The sequence below is a fragment of the Schistosoma mansoni genome, chromosome 1, assembly GCF_000237925.1.
Source record: "Schistosoma mansoni strain Puerto Rico chromosome 1, complete genome".
Taxonomy (NCBI): domain Eukaryota; kingdom Metazoa; phylum Platyhelminthes; class Trematoda; order Strigeidida; family Schistosomatidae; genus Schistosoma; species Schistosoma mansoni.
Genome location: NC_031495.1, coordinates 27,596,371 through 27,615,065, shown reverse-complemented (window position 1 = coordinate 27,615,065; position 18,695 = coordinate 27,596,371). Strand labels below are relative to the sequence as shown.

Genomic DNA, 18,695 nt, shown 5'->3' with positions numbered 1-18,695 from the left:
TCAAACAGCACTCAAGACCACTGTATTCATAATCAATCTCCTTCTTCAATTCCTACTATTCCTTCTACCTTGACTTTCAACACTAAACTTCCTCTCTCGGTTTCCTCCTCAAGTGTCACCATGGCCAACGATTCTAGTGCGCGAAACACTGTCCCAGGTCTACTAAAACCTCGCTCCAAACTACACATTGGAGCCTTCAACGTACGTACCCTAAGTCAAATCGGTCAACAGGCCTCCTTAGCTAAAACCCTAGAATCTCGTACCATTGATGTATGCTGTGTCTCCGAAACACGCATACAGGATCCTAGTGTGGTCATTCACTTGACCTCACCTCGCCAAAATGGACAGCCAACGAAATACACCCTCCGTGTATCTGGCGACCCGTTGGCTAGTTCTTGTGGACTTGCAGGTGTAGGCATAGCACTAAGTACAAGGGCAGAACAGGCACTACTAGAATGGATCCCCGTTAACAGTCGCCTGTGTGCTGTCCGGCTAAATGGCTCCGAAAGAACTCGGAAGGATAGGGACACACGTCGTTGCCTTTTCGTCGTTTCTGCCTACGCTCCCACTGACTGCAGCCATGATGAAGTGAAAGATGACTTTTACAGAAAGCTCTCTGAGCTTCTTCAGAAAGCTAAGCGCTCAGACATAGTAGTCGTAGCGGGTGACTTTAATGCCCAGGTAGGCAGCTTAAATCAAACAGAAAGACATTTAGGTGGGTGTTTTAGTATTCCGGCTCAACGAACCGATAATGGTAATCGTCTGTTGCAACTATGCTCAGACAATCGTTCATTTTTAGCAAGCACTAATTTTAAGCATAAGGAGAGACATCGTCTAACATGGCGACCACCTGCACCAAACCAACGATGGACTCAAATAGACCATATTGTCATCAGTCATCGTTGGAGAGGCTCGATGGAAGACTTTCGCTCGTATTGGAATACTTGTTTAGACTCTGATCACGCTTTAACACGAGCGCGCATTTGTCTGCGCCTCAATGGACGCAGGAAAAGTACACTAAGAAGACCCATTAGGATTGGACTGGAGGACGAGAAAGCCAAATGCAAGTTCCAGAAACAACTGAGTTCACATCTAGGCAGTTCTGTAAACGAGACTGACCCAGATACTGCTTGGAAAGACATACGAACAGCTGTGGAAACAGCAGTAACATCTATTAGTTATTTAAACCATAGGGCTCCAAAAAACCAATGGATCTCTTCTAAGTCTAGTTCACTGATGGATTCGCGTAAACTTATCCCATCAGGCTCTGAACACGACGAAGAGCGTAAACAAATTAGATCTAGGTTAACTAAAAGTCTAAGGAACGATCGTGAGCAGTGGTGGGTAACGAAAGCAAAGGAGATGGAAAAGGCAGCGGCTGTAGGCAACACCAGGCAACTATTCAGACTAATAAAAGAAACTGGAATTAAGAAGTCAAGTGTAAGTGAGACAATCTCGGAAAAAGACGGAACCCTTATCTGCTCTCAACCCAAACGTTTAGAACGATGGGCGGAACACTTTAAGGAGTAATTTAGCTGGCCTTCAGCTACTGCACAACTACCCACTATTCCCAGAAAACCTGAATGGAACATTGAAGTAGGCCCCCCGACCATACTTGAAGTTCAAAAGGCTATAGGTAATCTGAAATGAGGAAGAGCAGCTGGTCCTGATGGATTGGCTCCAGAGGTCTTTAAATATGGTGGTCCAATTTTAGCGATTAGGTTGACTAATATTCTGGCTAAAATCTGGGAGTTGGACGTAATCCCATCTGACTGGTCACAATCTCTGACTGTCCCAATATATAAGAAGGGGCCAAAATCATCCTGTGATAACCATAGAGGGATTAGTCTGACTAACATAGTATCTAAAATACTAGCCTCAATAATTATCAGGCGCCTAACTAAGACTCGTGAACTGCAAACACGAGAAAATCAGGCTGGCTTCAGACCTGGTCGTGGCTGTATCGACCACATATTCACCATTCGTCAAGTTTTAGAGCACAGACATGCTTATCGGCGTCCGACAATGATAGTTTTTCTTGACTTGAAAGCAGCATTTGACTCTGTAGACCGAGAGGTTCTGTGGCAGTGTCTGTCATTAAACGGTGTACCTCAGAAGTACATAAACCTTGTGAAGGCTCTTTACTCGAACACTACCAGTCGAGTGAGAGCTTATGGCGAACTGTCATATGATTTTACAACCTTAAGTGGTGTCCGTCAAGGCTGTCCACTATCCCCAGTTTTGTTTAACTTCATTATAGACCTGTTGCTGGAAATAACACTCTCGTCGACTGAATTTACAGGGATTGATCTTCTACCAGGAGGTTCACTTATCGACTAAGAATACGCAGATGACATAGTCCTGTTTGGTGAAAACGCTGAAAAAATGCAGTCTTCTGTTAGAACTGAGTAACAATGCCAGGATGTTTGGGATGCGTTTCTCCCCATCCAAATGTAAATTGTTACTCCAGGACTGGCCTGCGTCAACACCTAAACTAAGGATAGGGAGTGAAGTAGTCGAACGCGTCGACAACTTCACTTATCTTGGAAGTCTGATCAGCCCTAATGGGTTGGTGTCTGACGAAATCTCCGCACGAATTCAAAAAGCTCGTTTGGCTTTTGTCAACTTACGTCACCTATGACGAAGACGAGATATCCGTCTATCAATTAAGGGACGAGTATACTGCGCAGCAGTCCGCTCTGTTCTATTTTACGGCTGTGAAACATGGCCATTAAGAGTAGAAGATACTCGTAGGTTACTAGTATTTGACCACAGATGCCTTAGAAATATTGCTCGCATCTGCTGGGATCACCGGGTAAGTAATAGTGAGGTTCGACGCAGGGTATTAGGGAATGATGGTAAATCAGTTGATGAGGTCATGAATGTTCATCGACTGAGATGGTTGGGCCACGCGTTACGTATGCCTGAACACCGATTACCACGACGCTCAATGCTGACTAGTGTAGGGGATGGTTGGAAGACAGTTAGGGGCGGCCAAACGAAAACGTTGCATCAGAGCTTGAAGTCACTAACTTCTAGTCTAAGCCATGTTAGTAGATACAGACTACTTGTTTGGGGTCCGCGCGACTACTGTAACCAATGGTTGGTGACTCTAGGTGACATGGATCAGAATCGACCACAATGGTGTGGGTGTATACACTCTTTATCTTCCCTTAAACCTCGGGATTAAAATTGCTTCATATCTGTCTTCCTTCCTGTACTATATCCTTATATACAATCTTTCTTTTATATATTACCACTATTAAATTAACTATTTCTGTGAATCCGGTGTTCATCTTGTTGTGCTAACGAGGTATGGCAACTTGGACCGATGCATATATGTGCCTGGTCCTACGTTGTAACTGACTGACTGACTCTTTGCCAGTCCTTGTCTGTGCGTCTTTATCAGATCCTCCTTGTTCATCGATGATGCTACCCAGGTAGGTGAAAGTTTCCACCTCTTTCAGAGCTTCTTCATCAAGTGTGATTGGGTTGGTGTTCTCCCGGTTGTATTCAAGGATGTTTCTTTTTCCCATGTATATATTGAGGCCTACTGATGTAGAAGCTTCTCCTACACTAGCTATCTTCAGTTGGTAATGTGTATGGGATAGAACGGCTAGTTCATCTTTGAAGTCCAAATCGTCTAGTCGCATCCAACCTGTCCATCGTATTTCGTGATTCCTGTCAGGTGTCGAGGTCTTCATAATCCAGTCAACCACTAGAAGAAAGAGAAAGTGGGAGAGTAAACAGCTTTGTCTGGCTCCGGTCCTCACTTGAAATGCGTCTGTCAGATGTTCTCCATGAATAACTTTGCAGTGTAGTCCGCTGTATGAATTTCGAATGATGTTGACGATTCTCTAATGTACACCATAGTGTCGAGGAAGTTTCCATAAGATCATCCTATCCACACGGCCAAACATCTCATAGTCAATGAAGTTGATGTATATTGACAAATTTCATTCAGTTGATCCGTAGTATCGCTATTCGGCCTGAGCACGAACGGAATCCAGCCTGTTAATCTTGAAGTTGGGTGTCAACTGAGTCTTTCATCTGGTTTAATAACACTGTTCAAAATTTTTCCTAGTACTGATAGTAGTGCGATGCCTCTGTAATTCTCACATTTGCTTAGGTCTCCTTTCTTTGGTATCTTGATGAGGACGAAAGGCACGGCCTGGATTCCACTGCTAGCCGTTATCCATCTTTGCTTATAAAAAAATAGGTTCACAGTTTAAAATAAAATTACACAATAAAAATTGGATCGAAACAGACAAAAACATGTATTTTTGAATAAAACGAATACTAGGTATTCACCTACATGAATACTGGAAGATATTTCTTGTTTAAAATAACTTATCAATTTGGTTAACTTACCGGAAATCCACGCTTTCGTAAATGTTTGATGAACAAAGGTGACGATAATACGCTGTTTCATGCATACACACACGCACGCAAAAAAAATCAAAACAAGAAGTAGAAAGTAACGGAATAGTTGGGAGACAAAAAAGCTTACTCTAATGTCTACCATGATCATGAATCGATTACGCTATATATTATGATAAACGCACATACACTATTATCCTAACATAGATTAAAACTGTGAATAATATGAGTATACCCAGATGTATAAAATACCAACTGCCTACCAGTACACACTGTGTATTAATCATGAGTTTATAAGAAAACCGAAACAAATCATAATCTTAAACTGACTAAATACAAATTTGTTTTTGTACTAAACGATTAATTGATAGCATAAAACTAGAGGTTTATTTTTATTTCATGAACTACGAAATGAAATGTATTGTAGACTTAGATTTCATTTTTAGCAATACAGAATTGCTAGGCACATACACTGAACAATTACAATAAGCTTTATTCTTATGACTTTTTCTTCACACGTGATTTAATTGATAATGATTTGATTTAAGATATTATGTTACAAAAGTATTTTGGTTTTAGAGTTTCTAATAAACACAATTGCTAATCACCTTATAGTTAATTTCTTATTGGTTGACCATGTTTAATTATCACTAATGTATATAACAAACGACCAAGATATTTTCTACAATGTTAGAAGATTGTTAAATGAAAAATGTTCACTTTAAAAAAGAAGAAAAACAACAGGTATGGCTAAATTGCATACGATGATAAGAATGAATTTTTATGGTATCATATAAACAGTTAATATTAACAAAACCCTCTTTAATGTCAACTCCAACAACAATGTTTTTAATACTAGGTTTCATTTCAGTCAGATTCGTTTATTCATAGAACGTGAAACAAAATGACTACGTCAGTTGGTGAAGGAAACTAGTCCGTTTCAATCCTTCGAATATAATTTCTAAAAACTTTACACACTACACATGATGATAGTGACTGACAAAAAGGTTGGTTGGAAGAAGGCTTAAACCAGTTGCACAAAGATAACTCATCAGTTCGTGACATTATTGACTGTTCGTTTGAAGCGTGTTTGGAAGGGTAAGCTACATAATAATGTACAGAAATAATAGTAATCAATGGTTAGTGATCTTAAGCGATATGGTTCGAAATCGGTTGAGTACATACATTTATTCCCTACTTTTCTCTTCATAATTCCACATTATCGCTTTTCTCCAATTACATTCTCTATTTTTAGTTACTCGTTACTATTGAGACAAGGCGATAAACAAAATCAGCTGTATTACAAGATGCAATGGAAAAGTTATAAAACCCATCAAAAAGCATGAATACTTACAAATCTGAGAGTAGAAGGGCTGTATTAGGTAAAAAACGATCCCAACGACGTCGTCTGGCAAACTCATTAGATCTATGCAAAAAATAAGGAGAATAATGACATGAAAGATAAAATCCTGTTTAGCATTTTCACATATATTTGCTGACGCTTAATTGTGAAATTTGATGATAAACAATAAGAGATTACTATGGTTCGAACTGACAAATAGAGGAAAAACGTAAAGACACCAGCTGCAATGAACGATGAAGACTTTCTCTAGTCTGTCTTAACTTTAGTTAGTCCAGTTAAATCTCAACTGGGTTTGCTTCCTAAAAGTAGGCAACTGGCGAGTAGCTAGAGGGTACTACGTTAATTCTTGTGGCCTGTTAACTATCACGTCACTAAATCGCCAACCAGAATACGACTTATACAATCTCAGCACTGTGCCAAACCAATGACGAACAGCCTATAGTCCTTATTGGTCCTTCTCGTCTAGCCCTACCTGTTAAGTTTAGAACACCAACATCAGCTTCCACTACATGAATCATATATTTCGGATATACTTGGTTTATATGTAAGCAAACCAGACCACATCATACCATAAAATAAAAAATAACAATTATACAGGATCAAGCCAAAAATTGGCTATGACAGACTGTAACTAATAAATTGGGAATAATTTAAGGATAATAAATCGTATGATAGTAGTCAATAGGTCAGTCAGTCAGGTACAACGTAGGACCAGGCACATATATGCATCGGTCCAAGTTGCCATACCTCGTTAGCACAACAAGATGAACACCGGATTCACAGAAATAGTTAATTTAATAGTGGTAATATATAAAAGAAAGATTGTATATAAGGATATAGTACAGGAAGGAAGACAGATATGAAGCAATTTTAATCCCGAGGTTTAAGGGAAGATAAAGAGTGTATACACCCACACCATTGTGGTCGATTCTGATCCATGTCACCTAGAGTCACCAACCATTGGTTACAGTAGTCGCGCGGACCCCAAACAAGTAGTCTGTATCTACTAACATGGCTTAGACTAGAAGTTAGTGACTTCAAGCTCTGATGCAACGTTTTCGTTTGGCCGCCCCTAACTGTCTTCCAACCATCCCCTACACTAGTCAGCATTGAGCGTCGTGGTAATCGGTGTTCAGGCATACGTAACGCGTGGCCCAACCATCTCAGTCGATGAACATTCATGACCTCATCAACTGATTTACCATCATTCCCTAATACCCTGCGTCGAACCTCACTATTACTTACCCGGTGATCCCAGCAGATGCGAGCAATATTTCTAAGGCATCTGTGGTCAAATACTAGTAACCTACGAGTATCTTCTACTCTTAATGGCCATGTTTCACAGCCGTAAAATAGAACAGAGCGGACTGCTGCGCAGTATACTCGTCCCTTAATTGATAGACGGATATCTCGTCTTCGTCATAGGTGACGTAAGTTGACAAAAGCCAAACGAGCTTTTTGAATTCGTGCGGAGATTTCGTCAGACACCAACCCATTAGGGCTGATCAGACTTCCAAGATAAGTGAAGTTGTCGACGCGTTCGACTACTTCACTCCCTATCCTTAGTTTAGGTGTTGACGCAGGCCAGTCCTGGAGTAACAATTTACATTTGGATGGGGAGAAACGCATCCCAAACATCCTGGCATTGTTACTCAGTTCTAACAGAAGACTGCATTTTTTCAGCGTTTTCACCAAACAGGACTATATCACTAGGCCAAATAAAAGCTTATGAAAAAAGGAATATAAGTATATATAATCTAGTTACTTAACAGCTGTACAATAAGAATGTATATATAGTAACAGTCTATGAATAGTCCCCGGAAGTTACGCACAATTTAATCTTCGGATATAACACAGTTATGCTGTCTTTCAAAGAGTTCTGGCAGTGGCTTCAGTCTCCTAGATAGAGAGTGGATCACTGCTCTACCTTTTTCACAAAATCCCGAATTTTCAATACGTTTTTTTATAATTCTGAAAAATTTATTGCTGTTTGTCGCCGTTGTCTTTTCCTTAGCTTTGGCTTTCGCTGCATAGGCTTTGTGTCAGTCTGAGATTAGATTGGCTTCGCTCCTCATCACGTTCTGATGGTCACAGTCACTCGTAAGTCAGTCCTTTTTTCACAGCTGTCTGGATATCACGCCAACCCAAATCGACGGAAAATCACATTAACATCTGATTAAGTGTTTCTTCAGTTGTTTCTGAAACATAATATTGACTTCTTCGCCGTTAAATTAATCTACAAGGGGTCTTCTTGATCTGGCTTTTCTGCGTCTAGTAATACGCAAACGAATGCGCGGTCGTGCTATAGCTTGAAAGAGTCTACACATATGCCTACGAATGAGCAGCAGTTTTTTTACCGAGCCTCTTCAATGATGGCTGATGGCAGTATGGTCTATTTGCATCTGACAGTCAGTCGATTGTGAGGGATGCCATGTTAGACGATGTCTATCATTATGCTTAAAGTTGGTGCTTGCTAAGAATAAACGGCTTCCTGAGCACAGTCGTACCACAGTCATATAGAGCCTGATGCAAAATTCATCTTTTTATTCATCCAAACTGTAATCAATGGGAGCAAAAAGAGAGAAAACGGGGCATGTCCTTATCTTTTCGTGTTTGTACTTCACCATTTAGTCGGACAGAGCACACACAACTATCTATTGGAATACGGTCTAAGAAATTCTGTTCTGATTTTGAACTTAGTCCTATACCTACACCAGCAAGACAAGGCTCCAGATACATGGACAGTAAATTGAGCCTATTGACTGGTTCGATTTAGTAGCTACGGTCGGGGAGCTTATATACAATGGACGAACCAGTTTTAAGCAAGTAAATACACGAGCACTAGCTGCTGAAAGGAGTTTGTATGGTAAAGGATAAAATATTTGGCATTCCAGGTTGTGCAAATGGTATTTATAAAGAATATCGACAGTTGTAAAGCAATTATTTACTTCACTTACTATTTAACAGTTTTCATACACTGTTTCGAGCTACACCGTCTCTGTAAGGATTAATAGTGCTATCAAGTTCCCCTAAACGAGATAGAGGAAGTATGACTTCAATTTGTAACATACTGGTTGACATTACAAAGCCATAAACACTAATCCGCGGCTCCAAGAAAGTATAATTAATAAACGAAATTGAAGTTGTAGAAATGACTTAGTTTTCAAAGTGGTTGTCTTTTGACTGATAAATTGCAGGTTTAAACCTGGCTATGACCATTTCGGATTAAGGAACTGGGTGCTATTAATAGACCTAACACAATAAGGTGCTCCGAAGTTGTTAATTAATTGCGTACATCAAACGAGTTTGTTGTTGAAAGACAAACTATTTAATTATCCCCATAAACTGTGAAGTTGGGTGACAGAATTGAAACTGCTAGGGAGCGTCAGTCCTCTCGAAATTGACGGTACACTTTGCTGACGAGTACCAAATATTATGGAACCTAGGTCTAGGGTTTTCTGTCGACTACCTCTAACCACCACCTTACATCTCAACATAGTGTACGTGATATTGAGTCACTTAGACTAATGAGCCCATTGCAACTTGATCAGCAGAATTCGACCATCACTAAGAAGGATTTGACATACGTGGAATTAGTCATTACTCAGTGGTTAGTCAATTATAAAATCTTACCCGACAGATAATCATACGGTAACAAGATGAGCAAATAATAATGATAATAGACAACAAAAAAGCCATGTTAACCTACCGAATAACAGAAACTAAAGGAAGTTCAAAACAATCATATTTTATGGGTACTAAAGGGAGTAGTCCCACAACATAGCATGCCATTATCCATATTACATACGTAAACGGTGCAAAAGTGAGAATATTTTTATTGCGTAATTCACATTTTTTCGATACTTTCGAATTCATTGACCCCCATACAGTTATATGCTCTCGATTGTAAGTTTCAATAAGGCGAGCAACCTAAAATAATAGTAAATAAATCCGGTAAATTATAAATCACAAGGGAAAAATTTCATGCATATAAAAATTGTAAATGCTGAACAGTGGTAGATATGTGATAGCATTTCAAGAACTGCTGAGACAAATTCACGAAACACCTGAAAAACCAGATAATTAACACGGATACTGATTAGAAAAATGAGATCATTTAGACTCGAAAAAACTCTTAACCATCAAGCAATTAACAGATTGATCGACTGAAACTTTGTAGACTTATTAGAAATACTTGGAATTCCCAAAAAGCATCGTTTACTTACTGTTAATGTTATAGCTGTGAAATCGAACTGATAGGTTATAAGTTTCAGTGCCAACTGGGTGACCTAAAATGACCTGTATCCTACATTTACTGACGTTTCAAATAACCTTTAATCGTATTTATATTTGCATTGGCATAAGCCGCTCTGGCTCTCACCATATGTGGGTTGATCTCATCACTCACAACACCACCAGCATCTACAATGCTACCCAGATGAATGAAATTCCCAACTACTTCTATCTGCTCACTACCCAGGGACAGTGCAGTTCCGGCGTACTGCCAGTTTTGTAAAAGTACTGTGCATAAAGAAGGTACGAAGCATATGACATATCTACGGACACTACCAAGTGACTATGCACGAATTGCATGGCTTGGGTGTCATTGCACAGTAAGACAATATCATCCGCATACTCAAGGTCGAAAAGTCTCCCGACAACAGATCCACACCACATTATCTACATCCATCAGAGCTGTTTCCAGAACTCTATCGATGGTACGGTTGAAGAAGAGTAGTGAGATTGGACAACCCTGTCTAGTCCCACTGCTTGAATGGAACAATGGAGAGCGAGAGGTGGTTTCATGTCCTCACTCTGCATGAGGTGTTCGTATATTGAGCTCTCAAGATGTTGATAAACTTCTCAGGCACACCCTTTTTCAATAGATAATCCCAGAGAACAGTCCTGTTCAATGAATGTCAAGAAACACCACGATTGTTGGCCTGTAATAAGTATCACGGTGTTCTAACATTTGCTGGAGAGTTAAGATATGATCAATATATCCTCGACCAGAATGAAAACCAGCCTGCTCCTCGCGAATCAATCTTTCTCGGGTTTTGAATAATCTAGAAAGTGTGACGGAATCCAATATTTTGGTCGTGATCGGTAAGTCATCTACAACTTAGGACTACGCACATATATTCATCGGTCTAAGTTGCCATACAGCATTAATACAACGAGATGAACACCAAATTCATAAGGACAAAAGTTCACACCATTCATATTGAATGAAACTCACACTTAACTGATATTAATACACTGATCATGTGTTATCTCCAGCCACCGTCTTTTCCATCTCTTTTGCTTTCGTTACCCATCACTGCCCACGATCGTTCTGTAGACTATTGGTTAATCTAGATCTGATTTGCTTTCGTTCTTCATCGTGTTCGGAGCCTGATGGGATAAGTTTACGAGAGTCTATCAGTGTAATAGATGTCGCGAAAATCTACTGGTTTTTCGTAACCCTTTGTTTTAAATCACTAATAGATGTCGCTGCTGTTTCTACAGCTGTTCGTATATCTTTCCAAGCAACATCTGGGTCAGCCTCGTTTGCAGAACTGCCTAAATGTGAATTGTTCCTGGAACTTACTTTTGGCTTTCTCGTCCCTCAGTTCAATTCTAATGCGTCTTCTTAGTGTGGTTTTTTGCGTCCACTGAGGCACAAGCAAATGCGTGCTCGTATTAGAGCATGATAAGAGTCTAAACATGTATTCCAGAACGATCGACAGTCTTCTGTCGAGCCTTCCAACGACCACTGGTGATAATATGGTCTATTTGGGTTCATCTTTGGTTTGGTGCAAGGGATCGCCATGTTAGACAATGTCTTTCCATATGCTTAAACTTATTGTTTGCTAAAAGTAAACGATTGTCTGAGCACAGTTGCAACAGACGGTCAAAATTATCTCTTCGTTGAGCCGGAATACTAAAATACCCACAACGCGTGTCTCTATCCTTTCGAGTTCTTAAGAAGCCGTTTAGCTGAACATCACATGGGCGACTGTTAACATGGATTCATTCTAAAAGTGCTTGTTCTGTTCTCATACTCAGTAATATGCTTACACTCGCCAGTCCACGAGAACTTGCCGTCAGGTCGCCAGATAAACGGAGGGTCAGCTTCCCGTTTTGGCTAAGTGAGGACAAGTGAATGACCACACTAGGATCCTGTATGTGTGTGTGTTTCGGAGACACACAATACATCATTGGTACGAAATTCCAGGGTCCTAGCCAAGGATGCCCGCTGGCCGATTGACATAGTGTGCATACGTTGAAGACTCCAATGTGTAGTTTGGAGAGAGGTTTCAGTGGACCCGGAACAGTGTTTCGCACACTAGAATAGTTAGCTATGGTGACACTTCAGGAGAAGTCAAAAGAGGAAGTTAAGAGTTGAAAGTCGATGTAGGAGGAATGATAGGAGTTAAAGAGGGGGATTGATTATGAATAGTGATCTTGAGAGCTGATAGAGGTATGAAAGCGGTTATCATTTCCCAGTTGCCCACACCGTGGAAGGGTTCTTCTAGAAGTACTTGTAAGGAAATTGCGTTAAAACTGGTCTTGGTGACCTGAGAGCGTGATCACAGTGCTCAAGGGACAACTGCTCGAGGCCGGTCACACACGACCTTTTTGTGAGTAATTTTTGTGTTAGATCCTTACTTGTTGGGACATTACCGCCGGAGATGGATATCCGTGGGATAAGGTGAGGTGTGCATTCTTAGTGTCGACCGTTTCTGACCCAAACCTTCCTTTGTGGGAAGGCAGCATTGTTGTTATGCTGGTTGTCTGAGGAAAACACCTTATTGCCATCACACTTCTATATAGTAAGCAGTACGACTTCCTCCTCGAACTTTGGGTTTGTTGCTTTCAGTCTTACCGCTCATTAACCGACCTGTCTGGCACAGTGGGACCTTGAGGAACGATTGCTCCAGTCAGTATAGCCCGATTGGTTCATCACAATAGGCAAGCCCGACCACTACGTCAAGGTGACAGTAATAGTCGACACGCGATCGGAAGTAGATTTATTCACCGATTGTTGTTGCAGAAACTACGTGAACCCTTTTTAAATACAGGGACAACTATCGATACATTCCACAATGGTAAAACACTCTAATTGCCAGACATTTTTAAACAACTCAGTTCCTTGACCAGAAGGTCGCCACTATCTTTAGAAAGGGCCGGATGGGAATCATCTAGGCCTAGTGATTTGTGGCGCTTCAGGAGTTGGGGTTCCTTGCGGACTTACGCCTTGTTAGGTGGATCAGTTGTTAATTGTAGTTTGAATGTTGAATACCGGTAAAATAGCGGTCATATAAAGTGAATTTATACATAAAGAAAAGATAAAAACCTGCGGTTAAAAGAGTACACATGAATAAATATAAAGTCACAAGCTAACCTCATTGATGAGGAAATCGTCATTAACTTTAATATCAATATTGATGGGGGTATTCGGAAACTTATTAAACAAGTCCTCTAATCGTGCAATTTTATATGAAGAGGGAGACTCCGTAATACAAAAGGAACCTGACTGGGGTGGAGATAAAAAATCACAATTAGTTAAAAAGTCATTGATGTAAGAAATTCGCATGTTGACCAATGAACAGAATAGAGGTCAACAAAGGACCGAAAAGATTATAACGATCAGTTCAAGTACAGAAAACATTTATGTAAATTTAAAGTTGTATGATAAGATTCTATTGGTGAAGATCTGGTATGCAACATACCCTCAATTAACGAAACCTTATCATTACTTTTTGTAGGGTCAGGAATGATAATTTTTGTAGGCATTTAAGGAAATTAAACATTGATACAATTGGATCTTGAAAATAGTATGGGGCGCACATATAAAGAGATAACAGTGTGAAGAAATAAAGGAAAAGAGAAGACACACTTCAGTTCAAGATACAAGCAGAAAAGACTTCCAGTTATGGAAGTTGATTTAACTTTTATGAATGATACAGAAGGAAACTATAGCACGATCACCACATTCTTTCATTTTGAGACATCTGATAATATCCCAAGCCACCGAGTTGCATCATTTCTAGGACCCCTGCCAGGGAGTTGTGATAGATCGACAGATCTCCGTTCTACACAGCTTTTCCCATACCCCTGTGCTATGTCATAAAATGACTACCCCCTTAATTTATCAACCTAACTTCAGGATTTGCAAAGAATGCACAATACGGGAGTCACTAGTATGCCATTTGCAGAACATGAACAAGACGTTAAATTCAGTGCTTTAAGGTAGTGTAACCGACTGAATTATCATCACTACGTCTGGACACACATTGCCTAATATCAGTATTATTAACATGTTCTTACTGGACGCCAGAGAACCGTTAGAGGCAATGATGACTGAACAAAGAGAGTCATCGAAAATCTTCAATTCGGTGGGGTTAGGTTCCACAAGCTTTCGCTACTCCCTCACGTCACCACTAGCATTCATAGATCTACTTGAATACATTAAACTTTCGACTATTTATAACGGCTGACTATGAATAAAAGTTGCTTGTTGTTTTCGATAAAAAAAATGATTGTTCAAAAATGAAGAATATTTGAGGGGACAATTGTTTTCAGTAACTTTATCAGTAGGCTCTACAGTTATAAGTCCACAATTATGTTATTTTACAAAGGCCAAAATACAGAATGTATTAATTTGATAATGTCATATGTTAAAAAGTGATTGTCTTTAATGATTGGTTCTCTCATTATAACACGTTCGTTTTAGTGTTCATCTGACGTGGATTTAGAATGACAGAAAACTACTGCATATGTAGTTAGGAATTTTATCAACAAAAATGACCGGAATACTTCGCCAATTTTCGAAATCCATATACGGCACATGAAATAGAATGCCCTATGACAGGAAGTACAACAACTCGGCATTAATTAAAAGTGTAAACACATAAGAACATGTGGATATTACACAATTATTTACGGGTTCTTAATTTTACACAAGTCTTAAGTCCACAACCACATATTATAACTACCAAGTGAGATCAAATCAGTTATATCCCTGTTGTTAATCAAACCATACACACTAATTTTTGCACGTTAAAAGCACTCGACTGCAGAAAATACTGTGAAATCATGCAAGAAATGGACTGCTTATGCACGGTATTTAACTTATCGTACTCCTAAGGGATCCCCAGGACTTTTACTCATTTCTGGTACATAAAACGTCCACGATTAGAAAGAGAAAAATGTGGTTGAAAGACCCTGAATAGCTATGAGGTTGTCTTAAGAGAACAACTAAGTCTAATTTGTTTACTCATCAGAATACGCTAAACACTAACATTGAATCTAACAATAAAAATTGAATTCAAAGTTTAAAAATCAAAAAACATCACAGCAAAAGCAACTTTACACCTGGGGTAAATTGAACTTCAATCACTTTAAGGTATCTAGGTAAATCTTCATAGGAAAATTCTTTCACGAAGCCCGACACGCCAGTAGAACGATCTAGTGTATCATCATGAAATATGACAACCTGATTATCTTTCGTGAGATGACAGTCAGTTTCGAACATATTTGTGCCGACAAGCAAAGAACTAGGTGTGACCAACGTAAAATTATGACAAATGCTTATTCATACCTACTAAAAGCCTCTAAAGTATTTTCAATTTGTTCCCCTGAGCCACCCCGGTGACTAATATGGGGAGCTTCGAAAGGAAGTCGTTTTTTTCTGAGAAATATGATCGGTTTTCTCAGCAGAATATATGAAGTGAAAGAGTAAATCACAAACACTGTCGCGACAAGCCCCATCATGTTTGGAAACCCCCCAACACATTTACATTCGAAGTGAACTCATTATCTGTAGGCAAAGTGAAATAGATCGTGTAAACAAAAATAGGAACTTTAATGTTTGTATATCTTAGTATCAACCCACAACAAAGCAGGATATTTTCGACTTGCAAGTAAAAGTAATCACTTTCTAAGGATTCGTCGAGGATATGATCGGTAGATTTCTAAAAGGTTGCATACAATGGGCGGTATCTAGGTTAGGGGACTAATCAAGAGGTGATGAGCTGTTCGCCGAATCCTATCAAGAGCTAAATGACTAAATCGGACTTACTATTGCACGATATGGAATTGCAGGGATCGGTTGATCAGGTTGTTCTGTGTACGCTGTGTTTGATAGCACAACTGTCCGAAATATCTGACAAAGGTATGATTAAGCTAATCAAACAAGAAGTTGGGAATATACGGACAAGAAGATATATTGGAATTGTATTCGATATGTTGATGTGTACGCAATTCCGAGCTGCTTACTTGTTGTTAAAAAGGAATTCTTGGTCTACGTCGTCGCGATGTGGTACGGATGCATGAATGAGCTCCTTCGGCCAAAAAATGCAATAAAACCAATGAAATCAGATTGTCGATAAGCACGCTTTACAAACGGAAAGTTTAGTCCTAGCATGATTTGCAATCCTCAAACTCTCACTGTATCTTCACTCAACAAAAGTACCATTTTTGAACCAAAGAATCTATCTTGAGCTTCACGTTCGGTAGATTACATTTCTTTTTCAGTTTTACTCAAGTTAATAGTTGATTGTGCTTTTGCCTCGACTTACTATTGTATTTTTTAGTTTTCACATCAAGGCTTCTTTTATTTTATCTTAATCTTTTGTACCATCCATTTTTATCCATTTAGTCCGTTTTTAGTGTACTGTTTGTTTTTTATTTACGGTTGTAGACGTTCGCTAAGATAAATTAAACAATTCACATCACCATAATCAAGAAGAATTCATGAAAGCGACCCAGATGCCGTTTTGCTGTTACCTCTGGCATGCAGTGTGACAAATGCAAAGGTTGGTCCCACGATGCATGCACAGAGCTTACAGTAATGGCTCACAGAAGACTAAGAAAGTCGGATCGTAGGTGGGTATGTGCCACGCATGACATGAATGCCTAAGATTTATCGAACATCATCACTCTCTTAACAGGTCTGTGGAAAAAGTTGTCGACAAACCCGTCAAAAGGTAGTCCAGAGACGGATAAACAAAAAAAGACGCGCAGTGAAGGAAAAGAGAGGGACCTCGGCAGAACATGCATCGGCACTTGTGACGACATGATGAAGCTCAGCACCATCATAACGTCAATGGTAGTAGACTCCATAAGATAACTTGGGTCTTCCAGCGCAGGATTCTTGAATGCAACGGTGGCCCCTAAAATGTCTGTAGACGATTGAACCCCTGTCAACGAAGTTGTAAAGGACCGGGTGTTACCGTCTAAGAAGCAGAATACCCCAGGTATTGTGGCGAAATCAACTGGTAATTTGGCCGAACAGTTTACTATTAAGACTTTCCAACCGGTCAGCGAAAACCACTGGAGTCTGAAGCTCACTTCGACTACCAAATAACAAGGTCCCCAACCTGAACGTACACGAAAAACTTGGAAAACAATAATGGTTTGCTATCACTCTCTCATAATAATGGACTTTGTCTATCACCTCGATGTATCTAGTTGAAATCATTCACAGGAGGCCTACCGCTGACATATATATATATATATTTAATGTGAATAAAGACAAGTTATACATAATGGGCACGTCATACAATCCTAGTGAATGCACAAATATCCCCTCATTCACCATTGTTGGTCTTTCGTTCGCATTAAATGTTAAATATCTATTTTCCTAGTTTTCGCGTGTTCAGCTTCGAAGATTGTGTGACTAGGACCAATACCGCTACATATGCTCATTAAGAATTCTCGCTGCACACGATCTTGTGTGCTACAAAGCAGTCTGTTCAGCTAATGTTCTTCAAAATCTACACGTAACCTACAGTCATCAAGAGCCTCACTCTTTGTTCGCTCAGCTCCAAAAGGCACTGCTGGGTGGAATACAAACAAACTTCTAACGACAGTGCATACGAGCAATGCAAACAAACAAGGAACATATGCACAAAGACAATAAGAAAAGACAGGCTTCAGTACCAGATAAAGCTTATTGACGAATTATGGAGAAATCTCGGACATTTCAACTGACCTACACTAACTGTATTGATGAAAGCCTCATCTGTAACTCCGCCGAACTTTCAGGAGAGAACCTGAGCTCTCACTTGGTGTAGCGGAAACTGCAGCGCACGCAATATAACACGTCTGGTCCAGATATGGTTTATTCTGGTATATTGAGGGAAACGGCTTCAGTTTTAGTAACATCGCTTAGCGTGATGTTCTCACATTCACATGTTCTCACATCAGATGATTAGAAGCTGGCTCACATCACACCAATGTTCAAAGGAAGTAAACGCAGCGAACCCTCAAGCTACCGACCGGTATTAATTCTCTCTTTACCTTCAAAAATTATGGAGTCCCTGATATGCAAGGGTATACACGACTACTTATTACCAATAAACTTCTTTTACTCCAACAGCATGGCTTCAGAAAGGGTAACTCTTGTATAACCAACCTCGTTGGACAGATGGGAAACCACCCTTGATAGCAAGAGGAAGGCTGACATCATATACCTTGATTTCTCTAAAGCGTTTGACAGAATCAACCATACATATCTTATTACAAAGGTCGAACTATAGGGTAACAAGCCACCTTTAATTGATTGGCTCACCTGATATCCAAAAAAATCTACTTTTGAAGTTCAGGGTTAACTGCACATTTTTTCAGGTTATGGAATACCCTAATGTGGTCTTCCAGGGTCCAATCATATGGCCTCTTCTTTTCTTGATTTATAATACTTTCCACTGACAATGTGAAACTCTAGAGAGAAGTATGTAATCAAGAGGATAAACTGGCACTTCAGGAAGACCTAACACGACTTCAAAGTTGGGCAAACGACAACGAACTTACCTTTAACATTCCAAAGTGTGAAGTGATCCGTTTGAGACACGTTATGAACTACAGTTACAACTTGGGAAACTCCTCTCTAGATGTTTTCCATGTCGAAAAATATTTAGGAGTGTTGGCACTCTACGACTTGAAGTCGTACGCTAATTGTGACAAA

The 18,695-nt window shown here is 39.7% G+C and overlaps 1 protein-coding gene across 1 annotated transcript; it reads right to left on the bottom strand.

Moving 5' to 3' along the window:
- Positions 1-4,362: 4,362 nt before the first annotated feature.
- Smp_196620 (hypothetical protein) lies at positions 4,363-15,552 on the bottom strand (the record flags this gene model as incomplete). The annotated part of the gene is made up of 6 exons (XM_018793905.1): positions 15,330-15,552; positions 15,104-15,285; positions 13,131-13,258; positions 9,453-9,673; positions 5,735-5,806; positions 4,363-4,423 (listed from the first exon to the last, which is right to left on the bottom strand). The coding sequence occupies exons 1-6, from the start codon at positions 15,500-15,502 to the stop codon at positions 4,363-4,365; spliced, it is 837 nt and encodes a 278-aa protein (XP_018648371.1). The 5' UTR covers positions 15,503-15,552.
- Positions 15,553-18,695: the final 3,143 nt, after the last annotated feature.